General features: G+C 39.9%; 1 protein-coding gene across 1 annotated transcript in view; it reads left to right on the forward strand.

Annotated features, from left to right (window-relative positions):
• Positions 1–18,420, forward strand: part of NLK (nemo like kinase) — a 1,170,696-nt gene that overhangs the window by 951,135 nt on the left and 201,141 nt on the right. The window contains exon 9 of the mRNA XM_044054405.1: positions 7,625–7,823. Within this exon, the coding sequence (XP_043910340.1) occupies positions 7,625–7,823 (199 nt within the window). The remainder of the gene's footprint in view (positions 1–7,624; positions 7,824–18,420) is intronic.

Consider the following 18,420-nt stretch of genomic DNA (forward strand, 5'->3'; position numbering starts at 1 on the left):
ACAGTGTCTGATGTGAGGGATGCATCTCCTATACGGTAAGTGAACCTTTTTTGTTTACCAAAATAAAATATGCGACATTCTTTTACATTTAGTTTGAGACCATTGTATTTTCACCAGTTGTTAACATGGTGTAAGACTTGTTGGAGCAATTGTAAGTCAGTTGAAGAGTGAATAACAGCACCCAGTTTGCAGTCATCAGCAAACTTAGTTAAACATAGGCCAGAAATGCTGGCTGAAGCTCTGAGAAATATGCCAAATAACAGCAGACCAAAGGCTGAACTCTGTGGTATACTACTGGTAACTGTTGCTTTCAGAAGTGACACCTTCTAGTCTAACCACATGGGTTTAGTCAGACAACCAGTTCTGTCCATCCCACGATGTAAGGATTTATATTCAGATTTACAAGTCTATCTATAATGTTTGCATGGGGAATAGTGTCAAAGGCCTTGGCAAGGTCTGGATGTGCTGTATGCACTGCATAACAACTGTCCACTGCTTCAGTTACTTTTTTCAAAGAAGTTAATGAGGTTAAAAACACAGGGCCTTCATTTGATACAACCAAACTGATGAGGGTCCAGGGTTTAGAGATTTTCAATGCCCAGATTAATGACGTCTGAGATTGTGTTCCATAGCTTTAAATACAAGACTAGTGAGACTAATAGGTCTATAGTTACCAGGGTCAGTGGTTGGTCCACCCTTGTGTAATGGCATTACAGTAACTGTTTTCCAGGCTTCAGGAATGTAACCAGTGGAGAGGCTTAGATTAAAGATTTTAAGTAAGAAAACTGAGCCCTGTGATTGTGATGTAAGAAATGCCATGTTTGGCACTGATAATCAGGCAACCTTGTATGTTGTCAGAGTACATTGATGAAGTATTCTTAGCTTTTGAAAGGACTGAGAGAACTCATTCCATAGTAATTAAAGGGGGGTGGTTGTGATTGTGGAACCTGTGAGATAGATTTAACTGTGTGGAGTAAAACTTGGAACTAAATTTGTTAGTTAGGATATTAGCTGTTTCCTTTGGGTAAGAAAGTGTAGTATTATTGTGGACTAGCTCTGAACACTGTTGGGTGTTAATTTTTAACTTCCTGACATAGTTGAAGAAAGATTTGCAGTTATTTTTGTTTTTTTAGTAGCTATTTTAAGTTCATACTCAGCTTTGAGCTTCCTAATGGTTCCCATAAGCTCTTAGTTTGCTTTAGTGTGCTCTCAAGACATCAGGCATTAAGCAGTTTCTTTCTCTTGTTATATAATTTGTTTGTATGGGTATTCCACCAAAGGTTTTTTTTAGCCTCCCATTATATTTGCTATGGATAAGGGAATACCTTATCAATGCAGCTATTTAAGTGGGAGTAGAAGTCAGAAGCATAGGTAGCAGATTTAGCAATAGGATCCTTCAGAGGTGGATTACAACATAATTTAAGTCATCAAGTAAGTGAAGAAGGTTTGATTTAAGAATTCCCTAAACGCACAGCTTTTTAAGGGAAGGTACCACTAGTTTTAAAGGAATGGGTCATAAATTGTGGCCTGATTTAACAAGATGTGATGGTGATGCATATGAAGCTGTGCAAAAAGTGGCCATATTTGTGATGACTAGATACAGGATATTGGGGCCCCTAGTAGGATGGTTGACTAGTTGTGAAAGGGAGTTAGCATTTATAATGTCAAGGAAGTGCTGGGCATGCATACCATTGGCAGTGTTGGTCAGCCATGTTATTGAAGGACAGTTGAAGTCGCCCATTAGAAAGGTCTTGGGTTTAATGGGAATTTCAGCTAATGTGCTAAGACACCTATCATTCTCCGGAGAGTACATGGAAAGGTGTTCTAAAGCTAGCTATGCAGTGGTAATTAGTCTTGTTTAGGGGGATTTGGACTTCTTGGAGTTCACATGTGGTGTTCCCAAGGAATTTGTCATTCAGCTGTCACCAACTTGTAAAATGGTGTTAAGCATTGCAATTGGTTTAGTAAGATCGATTTCCAACCAGCCAAAAATGTGGGGACAGAAGTCTGTTAAAACTTTGCAAAAGAATGGAATTAATATTTTAAGGATATAGGTAATTTACCGACTCTTGACCCAGCCCAGTTTTAAGTGTTGCCTACTTAACCTGGTCAATGTACTGAAGCAGTGGAGGAGGGGAAATGATGCATGCCACATATCAAGGCCTTACAAAGGCATGAAACACCATCCCACACTCTGGTATTTATAGAAAAACTCTCCCAGTGAATGTCAATCCTTATATAACCTATTGGATAGCAAATTGACTCACAAGTAAAATCCAGGAAGTTAGGATGAGCAGTTGTGGCTCACCAAAACACCTGCTACTAGCAAGGTACCCCAGGGTTCCATCCTTGAGCCACTCCTCTTTAGCATTTACTTCTTGGTGGTCAAAGGTAATGTTATGGGTTTGTGGCTAACTGAGTTTGCAGATGACTGCAAACCTGGGCTGTTATAAACTCCCCAGAGGACCCAAGATCCTCCAAACGAGCCTGTCCCAAACAAATGGCTAGTATCAAAAGCATGGACTAAAACTTAATGCCAAGAATCGTACTTAATATTGTTGTAACTGTCAAATTGACAACACACCCGTGAAAACTGATCCAGTAGTTAAGGATCTGGGAACCTATAGCAACCACAATGACCCGTCCTTTGATCACCGTATATCCATTGTTGTAAGGAAGTCGTTTTTCTTTACACAGTTTATATTTAAAGGTGTGCTGTCCAGATCTAAGGATGTAAATGTTTCACTTAACACTCATTAGGCTGATCATCGAGTATAATGCCCTTTTTGGTATGTACCTGTCTAAATGCTTGTCACAGCTGGAGTGACCACAATGCTTTTGAAAGCACTACAAAAAAAAACAAAAAAAAACAAGGGACTAAATCATAAAAACTATGCAGACCATCTTAAAGCACTGTCCCTCTTTTCAGTGTCGTACAGAGCTTTAACAGATAGTAAGATCTGTTACAGATTTGTAAGACCAGTGCTGTCATAAACACTCTCTCAGGGGATCTCTCTTTTTTTTTTTGCCAAAATAAATAGAATGTGCTGGAGGGATAGGTTTGTAGCACAGAGAATACCGCTTCTATGGAACAGCCTTCCATGCCACGTAAAAGCAAAGTATTTCTCTTATTCTCTTCAGATGTAATGTGGACAAATGGATGGGTAACTGCAAATTCACCCCTGAATGGATAGATGAACCTGAAATGTCTCAACATGTCCTTGGTCAGCCTGTCTCTGGGTTATTTGTATATAAAATATAAGGGCTAAAAAAACACTACAAAAATGTAATGCTATGATTCTTAAAATCCTCACAGATAGTAGCTTGGTAAGTACCTCTGAACCTATAAAAGGCAGCAATCACATAAAGTTTAAATTAGGGAGAGAGAGAGACACCCCTCCTCCTCCCATGTTACTTGGGGGTGAAAACAGAAGTCCCAAGAATACTGTGGTTTCTGACCTCCCCAAATAAATGTTATCATATGTTTGATTGCAAGTAGAGCCACTTCCTTAGAAGAAAAGGGAAGTCCTTGAGAAATGTACAAAGTAAGGGGAAAGCAAACCACGTAATTGCATTAAGATGCTGTTGGAAATCTAGCCTAATATTTTCCTTTATAAAGTTTTTAATCTTCTCCAAATTCACCTGACATGACAACTTATTAACAGACTCTTGCAAAATAGTTCACAAAATACTCTCCAGGTGTGTCGTTTGATCCATATAGGCCAAAAATGGGTTACCTGCCCAGTATTCTAGAGGAGGGTACATAATTGTTTATTGGGGTCTATATCATATATTCAAAGTTTCAAAACTTCGAACCTCATATGTTTGTTCAACAACATTTGAGCGAAGTTTGAAACAGAAAATATAATAAAAAATTTTAAAAAACTTACCTCAATGCTCTGATCAGGGGGCAAGCCCCCCTGCAACCCCCACATGGGGAGGCTGAGCCCCCCACACCCCCTTACTTAAATATACCAACTCCAAGATCGCACTTCAGTGCAGAAAAGGGAAATTTTCCCATTCTGTGCTATATGGAGCCATTGCTTTTCACCTTCAAACTTTTTAAAGTTTGATCATATGGTGTCGACCATATGACATTCGAACTTTAAAACGTTCGAAAAATTATTAGGGACCCGTTTATTGTCCCTGTTTTATTTGGTTTGACTTTGTATACCAGAGATATCCCCGATTTAAAAATAATGTCAGACATTGTCAGTTTTTTCCTCCGGATCTTCTAAATACAATAACAAGTTGTCCACAGAAAGCATCTCCTGTAGAATGGAATAGCTGAAGAAAGTTGTGACCTGATTTGGATTTGTAAGGTCACTCCATAATATAATTGTTTAATCAATTCAACCAGGTTGTCAGGAAAGTCCGTGGATTCCATAACCTTAAACAGGTACGGCCAGCTTTTAATGTCAAAGGATTTTGCTTGAAATTCCAAATCCTGTATAAAGCCATAAATTACTTTTCAGATCCTTCTAGCCCTTTGAATAAAGTCCGTCTGACCCCTCCTTTCTCTCTTTTTTTCTGACTTACAGCTAAACCGAAAACTTGAAAATTAATTTTGATAATGACAGGTTTGGTTTCCCTGCTTCAGTTGCTGTCCTGACCATCCCTCGCTCCTCTGTCCATCCACTTCCCCAGATGGCTAATCATCTCTTTGCACCATCCTGTGTGAATCTTTTAGATCCCAGAGTACTGAAACTTTTAAGCATGACTACTGTTGACATACCTATAGCTATATTCATGGCCTCAAGGATGACATATTCACCTGAGTGGATCTGATGTAGTATTTTGGCAAAATGTTGTTTAGTGCAGCCAAGAATTCAATGCTTTATAGTTAAGGTTAACATTTTAGCAGTTTCTGCCTTACAGACGTCTCACTGAAAGTCCCCACTAGAAAATGCTCCTCCATTGTGATATTTAAATTTGTATTGAAAAGGGTTAGCCTTTCTTTCCTTTGAACCACTTGCCACATGTGATATCTTATTCCTGGAAGCCATTAATTCACCAGAAGAATTCCAGAACTACAAGCTTTATGGTTGTAGGAGTACTTTTTAGTTATGCATAAGGACAGGATGTCCTTAAGGACAAAGATAAAATTTCTTAATTTCATATCAGAATTTACATAGAATCAAGTCATTGTTTGCTTATTTACTTTTCAGCAAAGTCAAATCCAGTAGAAGCTCTGCTAACAGATGTGATCTGAACAATGCATTTAAGTATTATATTAGTGCACTAAAGAAAAAGCAGTTGTTTGCTTCTTTTGTTAGGGAAGATGGTGTAATTGTGTTTACTAAATACTGTTCATTGTCTTTTAGGTTGAGCCATTATATTTTTTTGTGTGTTGTCCTTAACAGGAAAGGGTTTTTTTTTTTTGCCAGGGCTTGTTAGGGGCCCCTTCTGCAGGAGCGGTTACAGCTTCTGGTCTTAGTAGTAGAGTAATTTATCTCCAGTGTATCTGTGCTGCATCACCCTCAGCAACTACACATACTTTCAGTAAGCATTATAGGTAGGACATCCATCCTGTGGGTAGGGTTACCACCTGTCCCACTTTGCGAGGGACAGTCCCTCTTTGGGCAGTTGTGTCCTGCAAAAAAATTGAAAAAATGGCAAATGTCCTGAGATTTTTGGACAACAATGTCTCCTATATTTTCTTTAATAGTTGCATAAAACAGTTATTTTCGATCTGAAACACCTAAATGTTATAAGAAGCAGAATAAGCAACTAAAATGCTACAAGAATAAGCTTTTATTCTGGCAAAAAAGTGAAGTTCTGTCCTTTGTACTGGCCGCGGGTATGTTTTGCCCTACAAAATCTGACGTTTCTGCAAAAAATGTCCCACTTTGAGCTTTTGAAAAGGTGGCAACCCTACCTGTGGGCCATGGGCAGAATGTGTTTGGAAGGGAAGTTTTGAATGGCTTCTTTTAGCTAGTCTCACTTAGTGCCAGCTCTCATTTAATTAAACAGCTCCAGAGCCCAAAGAAGAGAATATAGCACATATGGTAACTTCACATCCTTGACAAAGATGGATTGTCAAGGCAGCAACTTAAACCCACACTTTCATCCCAGACAGTGGGCCTGCTTGCATTCCCTTCAGGTAGGAGGCAGCCTTCCTGTGTTGGTGCTGTTGAGTGTTTTGTTTGTTTTTAAGGAATAAAATGAGGACTGATGAATTACACGCTTCATTTTCATTGTCACTCCTCCTGTGTAACCAGCAAGATAAAGTGTCTGAATTAGATAAAAGCTGCTCCTGGTGGCTGGAGAAGTGTTCTGCACTAGTGAGCATTTTCCTTGATAATCCTTACCTACTCTTTGTTACAGTAGGTGGTGTTGGTTTTTCTTTTGGTATTTCTTTCCTTTCTTTTTGACTTGCATGTTTGTTTCACAGACAGGTTCACTGCATCTGTTGTAGCATTTTGAACAAATTCCCATTATTCTTTCACAATGTCTTCTTGCCTGTTTACTAGTGCCTTTTTTTAAGATAGCACTTGCTTGAAATGCAGTGTGCTTGCTTTTAATTGGCTTCATTCAGTGTCCAGGTTGACTGTGGACCTTATTGTTTGATCACTTGTTCCTGTCCATCTTGTGATTTGAGGTCCCTGAATATTTGCAGTTGAAAATATCAGGTTTTGAGTTCCAGCACTACCTGTCAAACATTGTGACACCCAGATGGATGCCACAGTTACATTTGCTCTAAATTGCAAGCTTATCCAAGGTGCTGTAGTTAGATTCTTCCCATCAGTAGTACATTCCCTTCAGATGACTACACAACTTGCATACAGCTGACAAGAAGACATCTCTATCTGTTAAGCCTGCTTGATGGATGCATCTAGCACCCTGCAGCTGTCTCACCCTTCCATATCATTTTATCACAGCCCAGACTTTTTTCCAACCCTTTTTAAGAGTGACTGGAAATGTGCACCCTATGTCTTTTCAGGAGCCTAATTGCACATAAGCACCATTGCCTCTGGAAAAAAAATGCTTCATGTCAAGCGTTTTGTGTGTGTTCCATCAGTTTGCAAATGACAGCTGTGTTTTGGCCCTTCCTACCCATCTATATTTCCTCATGTATGCAAAGTTTTGTGTAGCCATTTCGTATTGCTTCTGTCTTTTATGTTGTTGTGCATTTCTAAGGACTTGCACTACCTTTTTTGTCTGTTGCATTTTTTTGAAGCAAGACTCTGTGCTTAGTATCTACACAGATTTTTTTGCCATTTAGTTCTACACTGTGACACTACAGTGCCTTCTCTACTTCTGCTCTCTTTTCTGATTTATGTGTTGCTTTGGACCTGCCCTTAATCTGGAAAGCTTCTTGTCCTCTGTGCTTTTTTCCTTATTCCCTCTGTGGAATTATGTACTACAGTAAATTTGCATCCCTGGCATGGATGGTTCTCTGCCATTTGACGGAGAAGATGTGAAGGGGGAGTGGAAGTATGTAAAGTAAGCAGAAGCAATAATGCAGAATGATCAGGTAAGCTTTAACAGTTAAACTTGGCCAGCCAGTAGTAAGAAAGGTAAAACGGCTTTGATTCAAAGCATCATTGGGAAGCCTAACAAGTTATATGACTAAATAAAGTACAGCAAAGTTGTTGACTCACTCTAAATTTTTTTTTTCTAGTCTAAAAGAATCTCGGCTAAGGATGCCCTAGCTCATCCATACCTTGATGAAGGACGTCTCAGATACCATACGTGTATGTGTAAATGTTGTTATACCACCTCAACTGGAAGAGTGTACACGAATGACTTTGAGCCAGTTACAAACCCCAAATTTGATGATGGTTTTGAAAAGAATTTGACTTCTGTGCGGCAAGTTAAAGGTGAGTTCTTGATTTTATAAATGTTTCTAGTTGTGTTGTACTTCTGAATGTTGACTGAAATGTTGCCCACCAGTTCTTTGCATTTCCTTTAAAGTAAATGTTTGATTGGGGTTTACAGAACCCATAATGATTTACTGTTGCTGTTGGAGAATGATCACTTGTTATGTTGTATGTTTTTTATTCTAGTGCTTCAAATAGTGAAAAAAAAGGAATTAGTTGAATAAGAGATAATACTTCATTGGGAGGCTGTAACCATATGGAACTAACCACCATAACTTATTTTTGAATAGGATGGCAAAACAGTCTGTTGTCCTGTTGTACCATCTTGTTACTGCATAGCTTTCCTATTTATTTTCATCAGTCCCAAGTTTTCTTGAATCCCTGTGTTGATCTGTATGCCACAACTTTCTCAGGCAACTGCTATCAAGGCCTTGGCTTTACCACCCAGCGTACATTACAGTGTATGCAGCATGTTGGGAGGGGTGCACTCCTGAATGTGTCATTCTTTGGACGGGACGTTAAACCAAGGTCCCATCTCCTCAAGTTGGCGGTATATGTAGAAGATCCCATGGCATCTATCAAAAAGAGTAGAGGTCTTTTATTTAACACAACATTAAAAAACATTGTTTACATATTTACAGACTCATATATACATATTTATATTTCTTACTAGTTGACATTTTTCTTATAACATCCTCATGGTTTTTCTTCCATAATTGGCCCTCGCTCCTCCTTCCACAACCATAATCTGATTTTTTCACAATATATCTGCCACATTCAGTTTTCAATTAAACAAAACTTCATTCAGTCTTTCATTGCAAGTAACCCATATTACATAAACTATCTACCCTTCTCACATATTCTTTACTCTTATGTTGAAGTGACACCCCAACTTCATGGACAAAAATGGGAAAAAGGGGTTGAGGATGGATAGATACTATGCATAAATAATCATGTTCATATCTACATTTTGTCATTGATATTCTCAAAAAATTATTCACATAAAATTCAGTTTCACCGCTCTTTTACATTCCAAAATACATATGTTGTCTATTCCTCCACACAAAATAAACACACTCTTTCAACTTTCTTTTTGTATGCCATATTCCCCTTTGCTGGTAACTTTATTTTTTAGGAAATTTTGACAGTGTACTGTCTTGGTACAGATCTTTTTCCTGGCTTTAATATTTTTTTTCTGGTAAGTTATGGAGTTACATAATATTGTTTCCCCACATTGTTATACCACATCCTTCTTGCTCTGTATCCTCATTTTCTATTTTCCATGTTAGTATTTTTTTCTTGATAACTTTAATGTCTTCATTGACCTAATTTTTTGTTCTTTCTTATTCTTATCTTCCAGAATTTGTTTTTTACTTATATTTAAACTTTCTCACTGTTAAATTCTCATTCTCTTCCTTACCCACTTTAATACTCTGTACAAGTTTAAAGAAGCAGAATACACAACTGCATTTAGTAACCCCAACCCCCCCTTCATTTTCACTCATTAAAAACGCACCTCTTTTCACTGGGTTTAATCTTGAGCACCATATGAAAGGAAATACCAATTGCTCGATTTCCTTTTCATATTTTGCAGGGATCACATACGCATTTGACATGCACTATGATTTTCCCATTAATACCAACTTCACCAGATAAAATGTTTTCCTGAATGCTAATCTGTAAGTCCTCCACAGAAGAAGTATTTCTTTTATCAGACTCTCCTATTATGTCATAACTACATTTTTTCCATATTTTATTCCTAACAAAGACTCTCCATTCATTGAAAATACACACACCCCCAATTTTCATTATATCACCTAAACATTTACTTCTATATTTATTCAAGGTCATTCCCAATGTTCTTCATCTCACATTGCTGCAGTCCTTACATATGGGTAGTCCGCTGTCCTCGGTCGGCCCGAATACCAAAGTATTAGGCTGACGTCGGTCAAGGCGCTTAAAACTGACATCAGGACGTCAGGGTACAAATGCGCATGACCGACGTCATATCCTCAGTCTTTTTTGCCGCATGGTCCGATGCAGAAGCAGCGTTGCAAGTGCCGTTCGGCGTTCTGAAATTTTTCGAGTTCGGAGTTTCAGACGAATCCAAGTTGGCTAAGTACCCCGTTGGGGAATATTTTGTTTTTTTCTTGCCTCAGTGTATTACCGGATGTCAGAAAAAGTGAATAATTGTATTTCTTGTGGGAAACAGATACCGCATAGGGATTATCACTCTTTGTGCATTCCTTGTTTGGGGCCTGAGCACGACGTAGTCGGGTGTCGCTTTTGTGCTAGGTTTAATAAACGCACTATTGCGAAGGTTAGAGTGTGCTAGGCTGGTCCTCGGAAAGCGGTTCAATTGTAATATGCCGTGGGATACTCCGACGCCCGCTTCCTCGAAGAAGCGCAAAGACAAAGCGGTTAAACCCAGGCAAGATGAGTCGTCCGTTCCGGACGCCGGTTCTTTACAGCTTCACTGGAACCGGTGGTTCCGATGGAGGCTTCTCTGGAGTCTCAGGGGGAGACTTTGGTTTTGCAGGATGTGGCCTCTCAGGAGGCAGGTCAGGCTGAAGGGGCTTCTCAGGTTTCTGTACTCCCTCCCTTCCCAGGGTGGTTAGGCCCTCTCCTTCTGTTTCCAAGGCTTCTTCCAGAGGCAGGCCAGGTTTAGCTTCTGTTGGTGTCAGTCCTAGTTCAGCAGGGTCTGTGCCTAAGAAGCACATGCTTAAAATGGCAGAAGATTTGATTACTCTGATTAGAGGTTCTTTGCCCCCTCCTGAGAAGAGGCCTAGGGTGGAGCCAGAGTTGGAAAGTTTTGAGCAGGCTTCGGATGTTTCAGAGTCTTCGGCTGAAGACTTGCAGGAGTACTCTCCTTATTCTGATTCTGATGCAGAAGATTCCACTCCTTCTGCTTCTCCTCCAGAGGATTTTTCTTTTTCAGAGACACTTCATTCTATGAGGGAACATTTTAAGTGGGAAGGTCAGGACTTCTCTGATTCACGGAAAAGGCTTAGGGAATTTTTGTTTTTACCTCAACATAGGCCCTTAGCTATTCCCCCTGTTCTGGATGTTGTGCATTATGTATTTTCAGAGGCTTCACTTAATCCTGATTCTCTGCCTCCTGCTCCTGTTAAACCGGATAGGTATTACAGGGTGCCTGAGGCTCATAAATATCTCTATAAGAGTCCTAGGGCGGACCCAGAAACTGTTAGTCAAGGACCTAAGGGGGTCAAGGCCTCTGTTGTAAAGAATCCGGTTCCTCTAGATAAAGAGGCCAGAGCTTTGGATAGATGGGGAAAGAAGGTCTATACATCTTCTACCTTGGCTATGAGGGCTTTGAATTGCCAGTTTCATATGTTGAAATATCAAAATTTTCTCCTTTCACAATTGAAATCTAAGGTGGATGCTCTGGCAGAAGGCATTGACTGTAAAGAATTACAAGATTTGGTGCATGTCTCTGAACAGGTGGGTAAGCATTCTTTACAGTGTGGTTTTGATGCTGTGCAGGCCTCTTCTAGGGTGGCTGCCACTGGTTCAGTTCTTCGCAGGCACACCTGGCTTAAGGATCAGAATTTATCTGACCATGTCAAGACAAGGATTTTGGATGCTCCTTTGCAGTCTGAAGTGTTGTTTGGTCCACCTGTGGAATCAGTCCTGAAGAAATTGGAAGACAAGGCTAAGTCTATGCAGACTGTTAAAGATTTTTTGCAAGTTCAGCCCCCAAAGTTTAGTAGAAATTGGCCTGCTAAGGGGTGGACGTATCCTTCCTCTGATTCTCAGTCTAGGGGTAGATCTAGACGTGGTAGGGGCAGAGCTCAGAGTTCCTTCAGACCTAGAACATGGAGTTCACCTGCACAGTCTTCGAGTGAGGGCAGGGGCCAGTCCTTTCGTAAACAGGCCCAATGACCTACTTTTTCAGCTGCCAGATCCTTCTTGTCTGGCAGCACCTTTGGGAGGAAGGTTGGCACTCTTCAAGGAAAATTGGATTTTAATTACCCAAGACAAATGGGTATTGGATATCATACACCAAGGTTACAAGTTTTATTTCCATACCTTACCTCCTTTCAAAGGCATGCCAGACTTTCCTCCTCAACAAAGACTAGAGGCTCACAAACAGATTTCTCTACTACTACAAATAGGAGCTATACAGCCGGTCCCTCTGCCAGAAGTGGGCCTAGGATTTTATTCTCGCCTGTTTCTAGTACCAAAGAAAGGGAACACGTGGAGACCAATTTTGGATTTATCTATCCTCAACACATATCTGGACATTCCCAAGTTCAAAATGTTGACGTTACAACAGCTTTTACCTCTGCTGGGCAAAGATCACTGGATGGTGACTCTGGATGTCAAGGAGGCTTACCTTCATATTCCTATCAGGCCCTGTTGCAGGAAGTATCTGCGTTTTCAGGCTGGGACTTTTCATTATCAGTTCTCTGCATTGCCCTTTGGCATATCTACTGCGCCCAGAGTGTTCACAAAGGTTCTGGCTCCAGTGGTAGCTTTCTTCAGGCTAAGAGGAATACAAATCTATCCTTATTTGGACGACTGCCTGATTCTGGCTCAAGGAAAGGACGAACTTCTTCATCATTTACAGTATGTGATGGCAGTGTTAAGATGCCTAGGGTATTCTGTGAACGAAATAAAGTCCAGTCTAGTACCCTCTCAGGACATGTGCTTTCTGGGTGTGAGTCTGAATACAGCATCCCAGATGGCCTTTTTGACCCCGGACAAACAAAAGAATCTTTCTCTTTACTTCCACCAATTGTCTCGTCAGTCCAGGCTGACTGCAAGGACAGTCCTTCAAGCCTTGGGGTTCATGGCATCTTGTATTCTGGTACTTCCCAATGCCAAACTGCATATGAGGAAGCTACAATGGTATCTCAAAAATGTATGGACGCAGCACTGCCAAGATTTGGACACTGTCATTCAGATAATACCTTGCATCCAAAAGGAATTTTTGTGGTGGGCTCAGGAATGTCACCTAAACAAGGGACTCTCTGTGACCCGACCAGAGGCGAGTCAGATTCTAATGACAGATGCCTCAGACAAAGCTTGGGGAGCTCATCTGAATGGAAAGTGGATACAAGACATGTGGCCTGCCAGACTTCGACATTTACATATCAACTTGAAGGAGATGTTAGCAGTCCAATTTGCATTGATAGCTTTCAAGGATTTGCTTCTTCCAGGGCAGGTGTTGATTCTAACAGACAACACTACTGTCATGTGGTACATCAACAAGCAAGGGGGGACACATTCTTATCCTCTATGCAGGCAAGCAATGATTTTGTGGGAGACTGCTCTCAGTTTACAGCTGAATCTTCAGGCAAGGTTTCTGCCAGGAGCACAGAACTCCTTAGCAGATGTGTTGAGCAGACAAATTATGGATCCCCACGAGTGGAAATTGGATCCTCATGTATTTCAAAAATTGACAGTGTTATGGGGAACTCCAGACATAGATCTGTTCGCTTCTCCTCTAAATTACCAGCTGCCAAAGTTTTGCACAAAAAGGTTTCATCCCACAGCTTGGAAAGTGGATGCTCTCTCATTCAATTGGAGCAATCTTCACGTGTATGCCTTTCCACCTCTGCCTCTCCTCCCAAAGGTACTCCTGAAGGTCAGACAGGACAAGCCAACCATGATTTTAATAGCTCCGGATTGGCCTTGACAGCACTGGTACCCATTACTGAGAAGTCTGGTACAGGAGCCTCCATGGCCTTTGCCTTCGATTCCACACCTGCTGTCTCAAGAGAACAGTCATTTACTCAATGTCAAACTTCACTCTCTACATCTAACAGCCTGGCATATTCTGTTTTAAACCCTGGAGGGTCTCAACTTCCGCAACAAGTTTTGAATGTTATTTTGGAGGCCAGAAGGCCTAGTACAAGGAAAGTTTACGCTGATAAATGGAATAGATTTTTAATTTGGAGTACAGCAAAGGACTTTGATGTTTCTAAACCTAATTTAAGTGTTGCTCTTCAATACCTTACTGAGTTATTGGACAAAGGTTTGTCCTTCTCCTCTATTAAGGTTCATGCTGCAGCAATTTCTGCTCACTATGACTGTGACCCACCATTATTTTCTCATCCTTTGTTTAAGAAATTCCTTAGAGGGGCAAAGAATATAAGACCCCCACGTAGAGCTCCTACTCCTGCTTGGGATCTCAATTTTGTGTTGGAGAAACTCACTCTACAACCTTTTGAGCCTGCAGCGACTGCCGACTTGAAATATTTATCATGGAAGACTGCTTTTTTGTTGGCCATTACCTCTGCGAGAAGGGTTTCTGAATTACAGGCCCTTATGGCGGTTGAGCCTTTCCTAATTTTCCACAAGGACAGGGTATCTTTGCGTACTAACCCTTCCTTTATGCCTAAAGTGGTTTCTAGTGTGGCTTTAAACCAAACTATTCATTTACCTACTTTTTATGCAAACCCCCAAAATAAAGGGGAAAAGATTTTGCACACTTTGGATATACACAGACAGTTGCGATATTATTTGAGCAGAACTAAAGGGTTCAGGCAGTCTCAGCAGTTGTTTGTTTCTTTTGCTTTGAGTTCTCAGGGCAAGCCTGTGTCAAAACAAACTATTTCTAAGTGGATTGGGTTTTGTATTGCTTTCTGTTATTCCCATCATGGTAAGGAGATTCCAGCTGGGATTAGGCCTCATTCCACTAGGGCTACTGCCACTTCTACAGCTTTTTTAAGGGGGGTGGCTACTAAAGATATTTTGGAGGCAGCTACTTGGAGTTCAGTGCATACTTTCTCTAAGCATTACCACCTTCCACTTTACTCTAAATCTAGGGCTGGTTTTGCCACTGCAATTTTACAGGGCATTTTGGCAGCTCCTAATGCTTTATAGTTTTGCCATCCTCCCTTACCTCTGCTTTGGGATTCTACCCATATGTAAGGACTGCAGCAATGTGAGATGAAGAACATAGTACAGTTTTGTACCTACCATAAATGTAGATGTTCGAAGATCCACATTGCTGCAGTCCAATTTACCCTCCCTCCTTCCCCTCTGTAGTTAGAGGTGGTTGTGTGGTTTGGGTTGTGAATATTGTAAATATTGTAGATATGATTAGTGCAGGGGTGGTTGGTTGTTTTTGCTGTTTTTTGGCTTTGGCCTTTCTTTTTAGGGCCTTCTGACATCTGGGGCAAGAAAAGACTGAGGATATGACGTCGGTCATGCGCATTTGTACCCTGACGTCCTGATGTCAGTTTTAAGCGCCTTGACCGACGTCAGCCTAATACTTTGGTATTCGGGCCGACCGAGGACAGCGGACTACCCATATGTAAGGACTGCAGCAATGTGGATCTTCGAACATCTACATTTATGGTAGGTACAAAACTGTACTTTTCCTTTAAACAGCCTTTCAGACAAACCAATATTTTCATACATATTTTGATATTAGCAACAAGTGTTATTTCTTTCGGCTTTTCCCGGTTAGGGGTTGCCACAGCGGAACTCTGGTCCACCAATGATTGGCAGTAGATTTTTACGTACCGAGTTGCCAGCCCTGACGCACAACCTTCAACGAAGGTACGCCCATTCACGCATGTCTCCACACAGAAGACGCTCTGGCTGAGAATCGAATAGGACAACGTCTTACTGTGAGGCGGCAACGCTACTGTGTATATATAAAATCTACCAGTATCACCACTTCCTTTTACATTGCATATCTAGCATCTTATATTTTATAAGCAAACGTCTCTCAGTATTGCATTCATCAGTGCAAACAACATTCCACTTATGGGACATCATTGTCTTCTACCAGATTTCATGCATATTTCTTTACTCAGCCACCCATTCACTGACACTCTCACTATATTAATTCTGATACACTGACATACACACTTTTACACTTTCCTAATTCTGTTCTATGTTCTATACTTCTCTGTAACATCCCACAAAGCATCCTATCCTATTATATTAAATGTCTTGCTAATATCATCTACCATAAGTTTCACATCCTTCCTTTATCTTTTAACATCATCTACAATTTCTCTTGCAACCAGTAACGATCCTTGTAACTCTTCTCTTTTGTACCATGTATACTTTATTTCACAGTGCTGCGTATCCTTCCTTCTGTTCTCCTCTTTATTATTCCCATAAACATTTTATAATCTGTGTTTAGTGTGATGGGCCTCTATTTTTTTAATTCTTTTCATCCTTCTTCCATATAAATTTTAATATCCCACTACTTAACTTTTCACAAACAACACCCTCCTTCAACCATTCATTCAGTACATTTACAAAATACTCCGTTTGCCTGTCTATTAATTTCTTGTACATTCCATACCTGTACTGTCTGGACCTGATATTGAATCAGCATTTACTTTCCTAAGTACTTCATCCAGTTCACTAATAGTAATTTTTTTTCAAATTCTTCCCTAACTTGTTTTGGAAATTTCTTTGCTTTCCATTCTCTCCAGTTTCCATTTTTATACTTATTTTCTACATGCTGTACTACAATACTCATTATTTGCTCGTGTTCTTTTTACCTCTCCTTTCATATTTTTCATTTCTCTCAATGTAGTAATGCCGTCTTTTAACATTTTACCCAAATATGTAGATACCGCCTCCCTCCTCCCTTGAAAATAATTTATTTGCCTAAAGAGTTGTTGTGTCTTTTAGCTTTTCCCGGTTAGGGGTCACCACAGTGGAACTCCGGTCTGCTAATGATTGGCAGTAGATTTTTACGTGCCGAGTTGCCGGCCCTGACGCACAACCTTCAACGAAGGTACGCCCATTCACACATGTCTCAACACAGAAGACGCTCTAGCTGAGAATCGAACAGGACAACGTCTTAGTGTAAGACGACAACGCTACCGCAGCACCACCACCGCAGTAATGTCTTTATTTTTTTCTGGATTTCTTTCATTCATTTATTTTTATATAATACTCTTATATTATTCTATCAGTTCTCTAATACATTTCTGTAACTTTTCCCATGCCTCACTTTGTCTTTCTTGCATCATCCTGGTAATGAAACAAAAAAAAAACTTTTTTATACTTTAAGTTCAGTCCACCACTCAGATCAGTTTTGACAGAAGTTTTTCATGGTTATATGATCCTTCTATAACTGCAATACTTTCTACTTCCCAGTTTCATCCCATCATTTCTCATGTAATCTTTTTTCCCTTTCCTAATTTAATATACTGCCTTTCTTCCATCACTTCCACCCATATTGCTAAGTGGTCTGAAAAACCCATCTCACCATGAACTTCTCCCCAAGCCTTCTGATAATGCAATGTAATCAATTTTAAATCCAGGTGCCCCCCCCCCCAATCTGTAAGTCCACTGACTTTTGTTCCACACAGCTAATTTACCACATTTCATCACTTACTGTATTTTTTACATCTTTCCCTTTTCTTTTTGCAGCTTCCCTTAAGTCACAGTGAAAGTCCCCTGCAGTTATAATTTTCATATTAACCACTACGTAGTCTAATATTTGATGAAACCCCTTCTCACTTTCCTTGCTATCTGTATGTGCATGTAATGATATACTTCTATAAACATATTCTCTCCACCTCATGTCCGCAACAGTTAACTTTCCATCCATGCATCTAGTATTCTCACTGTTTTTGTACACAAGACATCTACTCCAAAACAACTTTCCCCTTCTAAGTTCCATATTGTAATCCCACACTACAGTTTTTTCTGTCTGTGGTATTTCTTCACTTGTCAGGAATCTTGCATCATCTAACAGAAATACAATCTACACCACATGTAGCACACACTCCAGTATTCCTGTTTTTCTTATAGTGTTAATACTATTAATATTTATTGAAAGTAATCTAAAATTGTTGCTTTTCCTTTTTAAGTTTGGGGAAATATTTTAAAATTTTTGTTTTCTTATTTTTGCTCTTTCCCCTGTTTAATAAATGTCCTGTGTTTATCTACAAACAATTCTTGATCCCCATATTTTTCAATATTTAGAACTTCAAAAAATGTGTGTCATTCCCTTTTCCTGATCTCTCTTCCTGCATGCAATCTGTTTCCTCATTCTTCCACTCCATATTGTTTTCTTCAGTGATTTTTTTTTATTCTTCACCTAGTTCACCCTCTCCACCCATCCTCTTTTTGTCCTTCCTCATGAATGCTATCTTCCCTTTCTTTCTCATTATTTATTGTTTGCTCTTGACAATCTATCCAAACGTGTCCTTTTTTACACAATCTGCATTCAGCCCACCCACACACTTTGCTGTATGCCCCCCCCCCACACACACACACACACTAGTTGCATTGCATTTTGTCTCTCTCATTAATTAAATAGGAAAAGTCCCATAAAAGAAGCATGATTTAGGCTGGCCAGCATGTCTTACTGTCCCTCTATGACTAGCCATAAAAATAACACTTGGCAGGTGTTTCACCAAGTTATTTTTCACATTTCAAAACAGCTTCCAAACTCCACCCACCATTCCATAAGTTTCTGTCATCTCTGTGTTTCACAGAGTTATCAGCAGTTTTACACAAGCCCTGCATGCATTTTTTAACATCCTCTTCTTCCACATCAGGAATTATAAAGTAATTTTTTTTTAACATTTAAGTTACCACTAGAAGGCAAGTAATTGTTTTTCAGATAAACATCCTTTTGTCACAC

The sequence above is a fragment of the Protopterus annectens genome, chromosome 13.part0, assembly GCF_019279795.1.
Source record: "Protopterus annectens isolate FY-2018-M chromosome 13.part0, PAN1.0, whole genome shotgun sequence".
In the NCBI taxonomy this organism is placed as follows: domain Eukaryota; kingdom Metazoa; phylum Chordata; order Ceratodontiformes; family Protopteridae; genus Protopterus; species Protopterus annectens.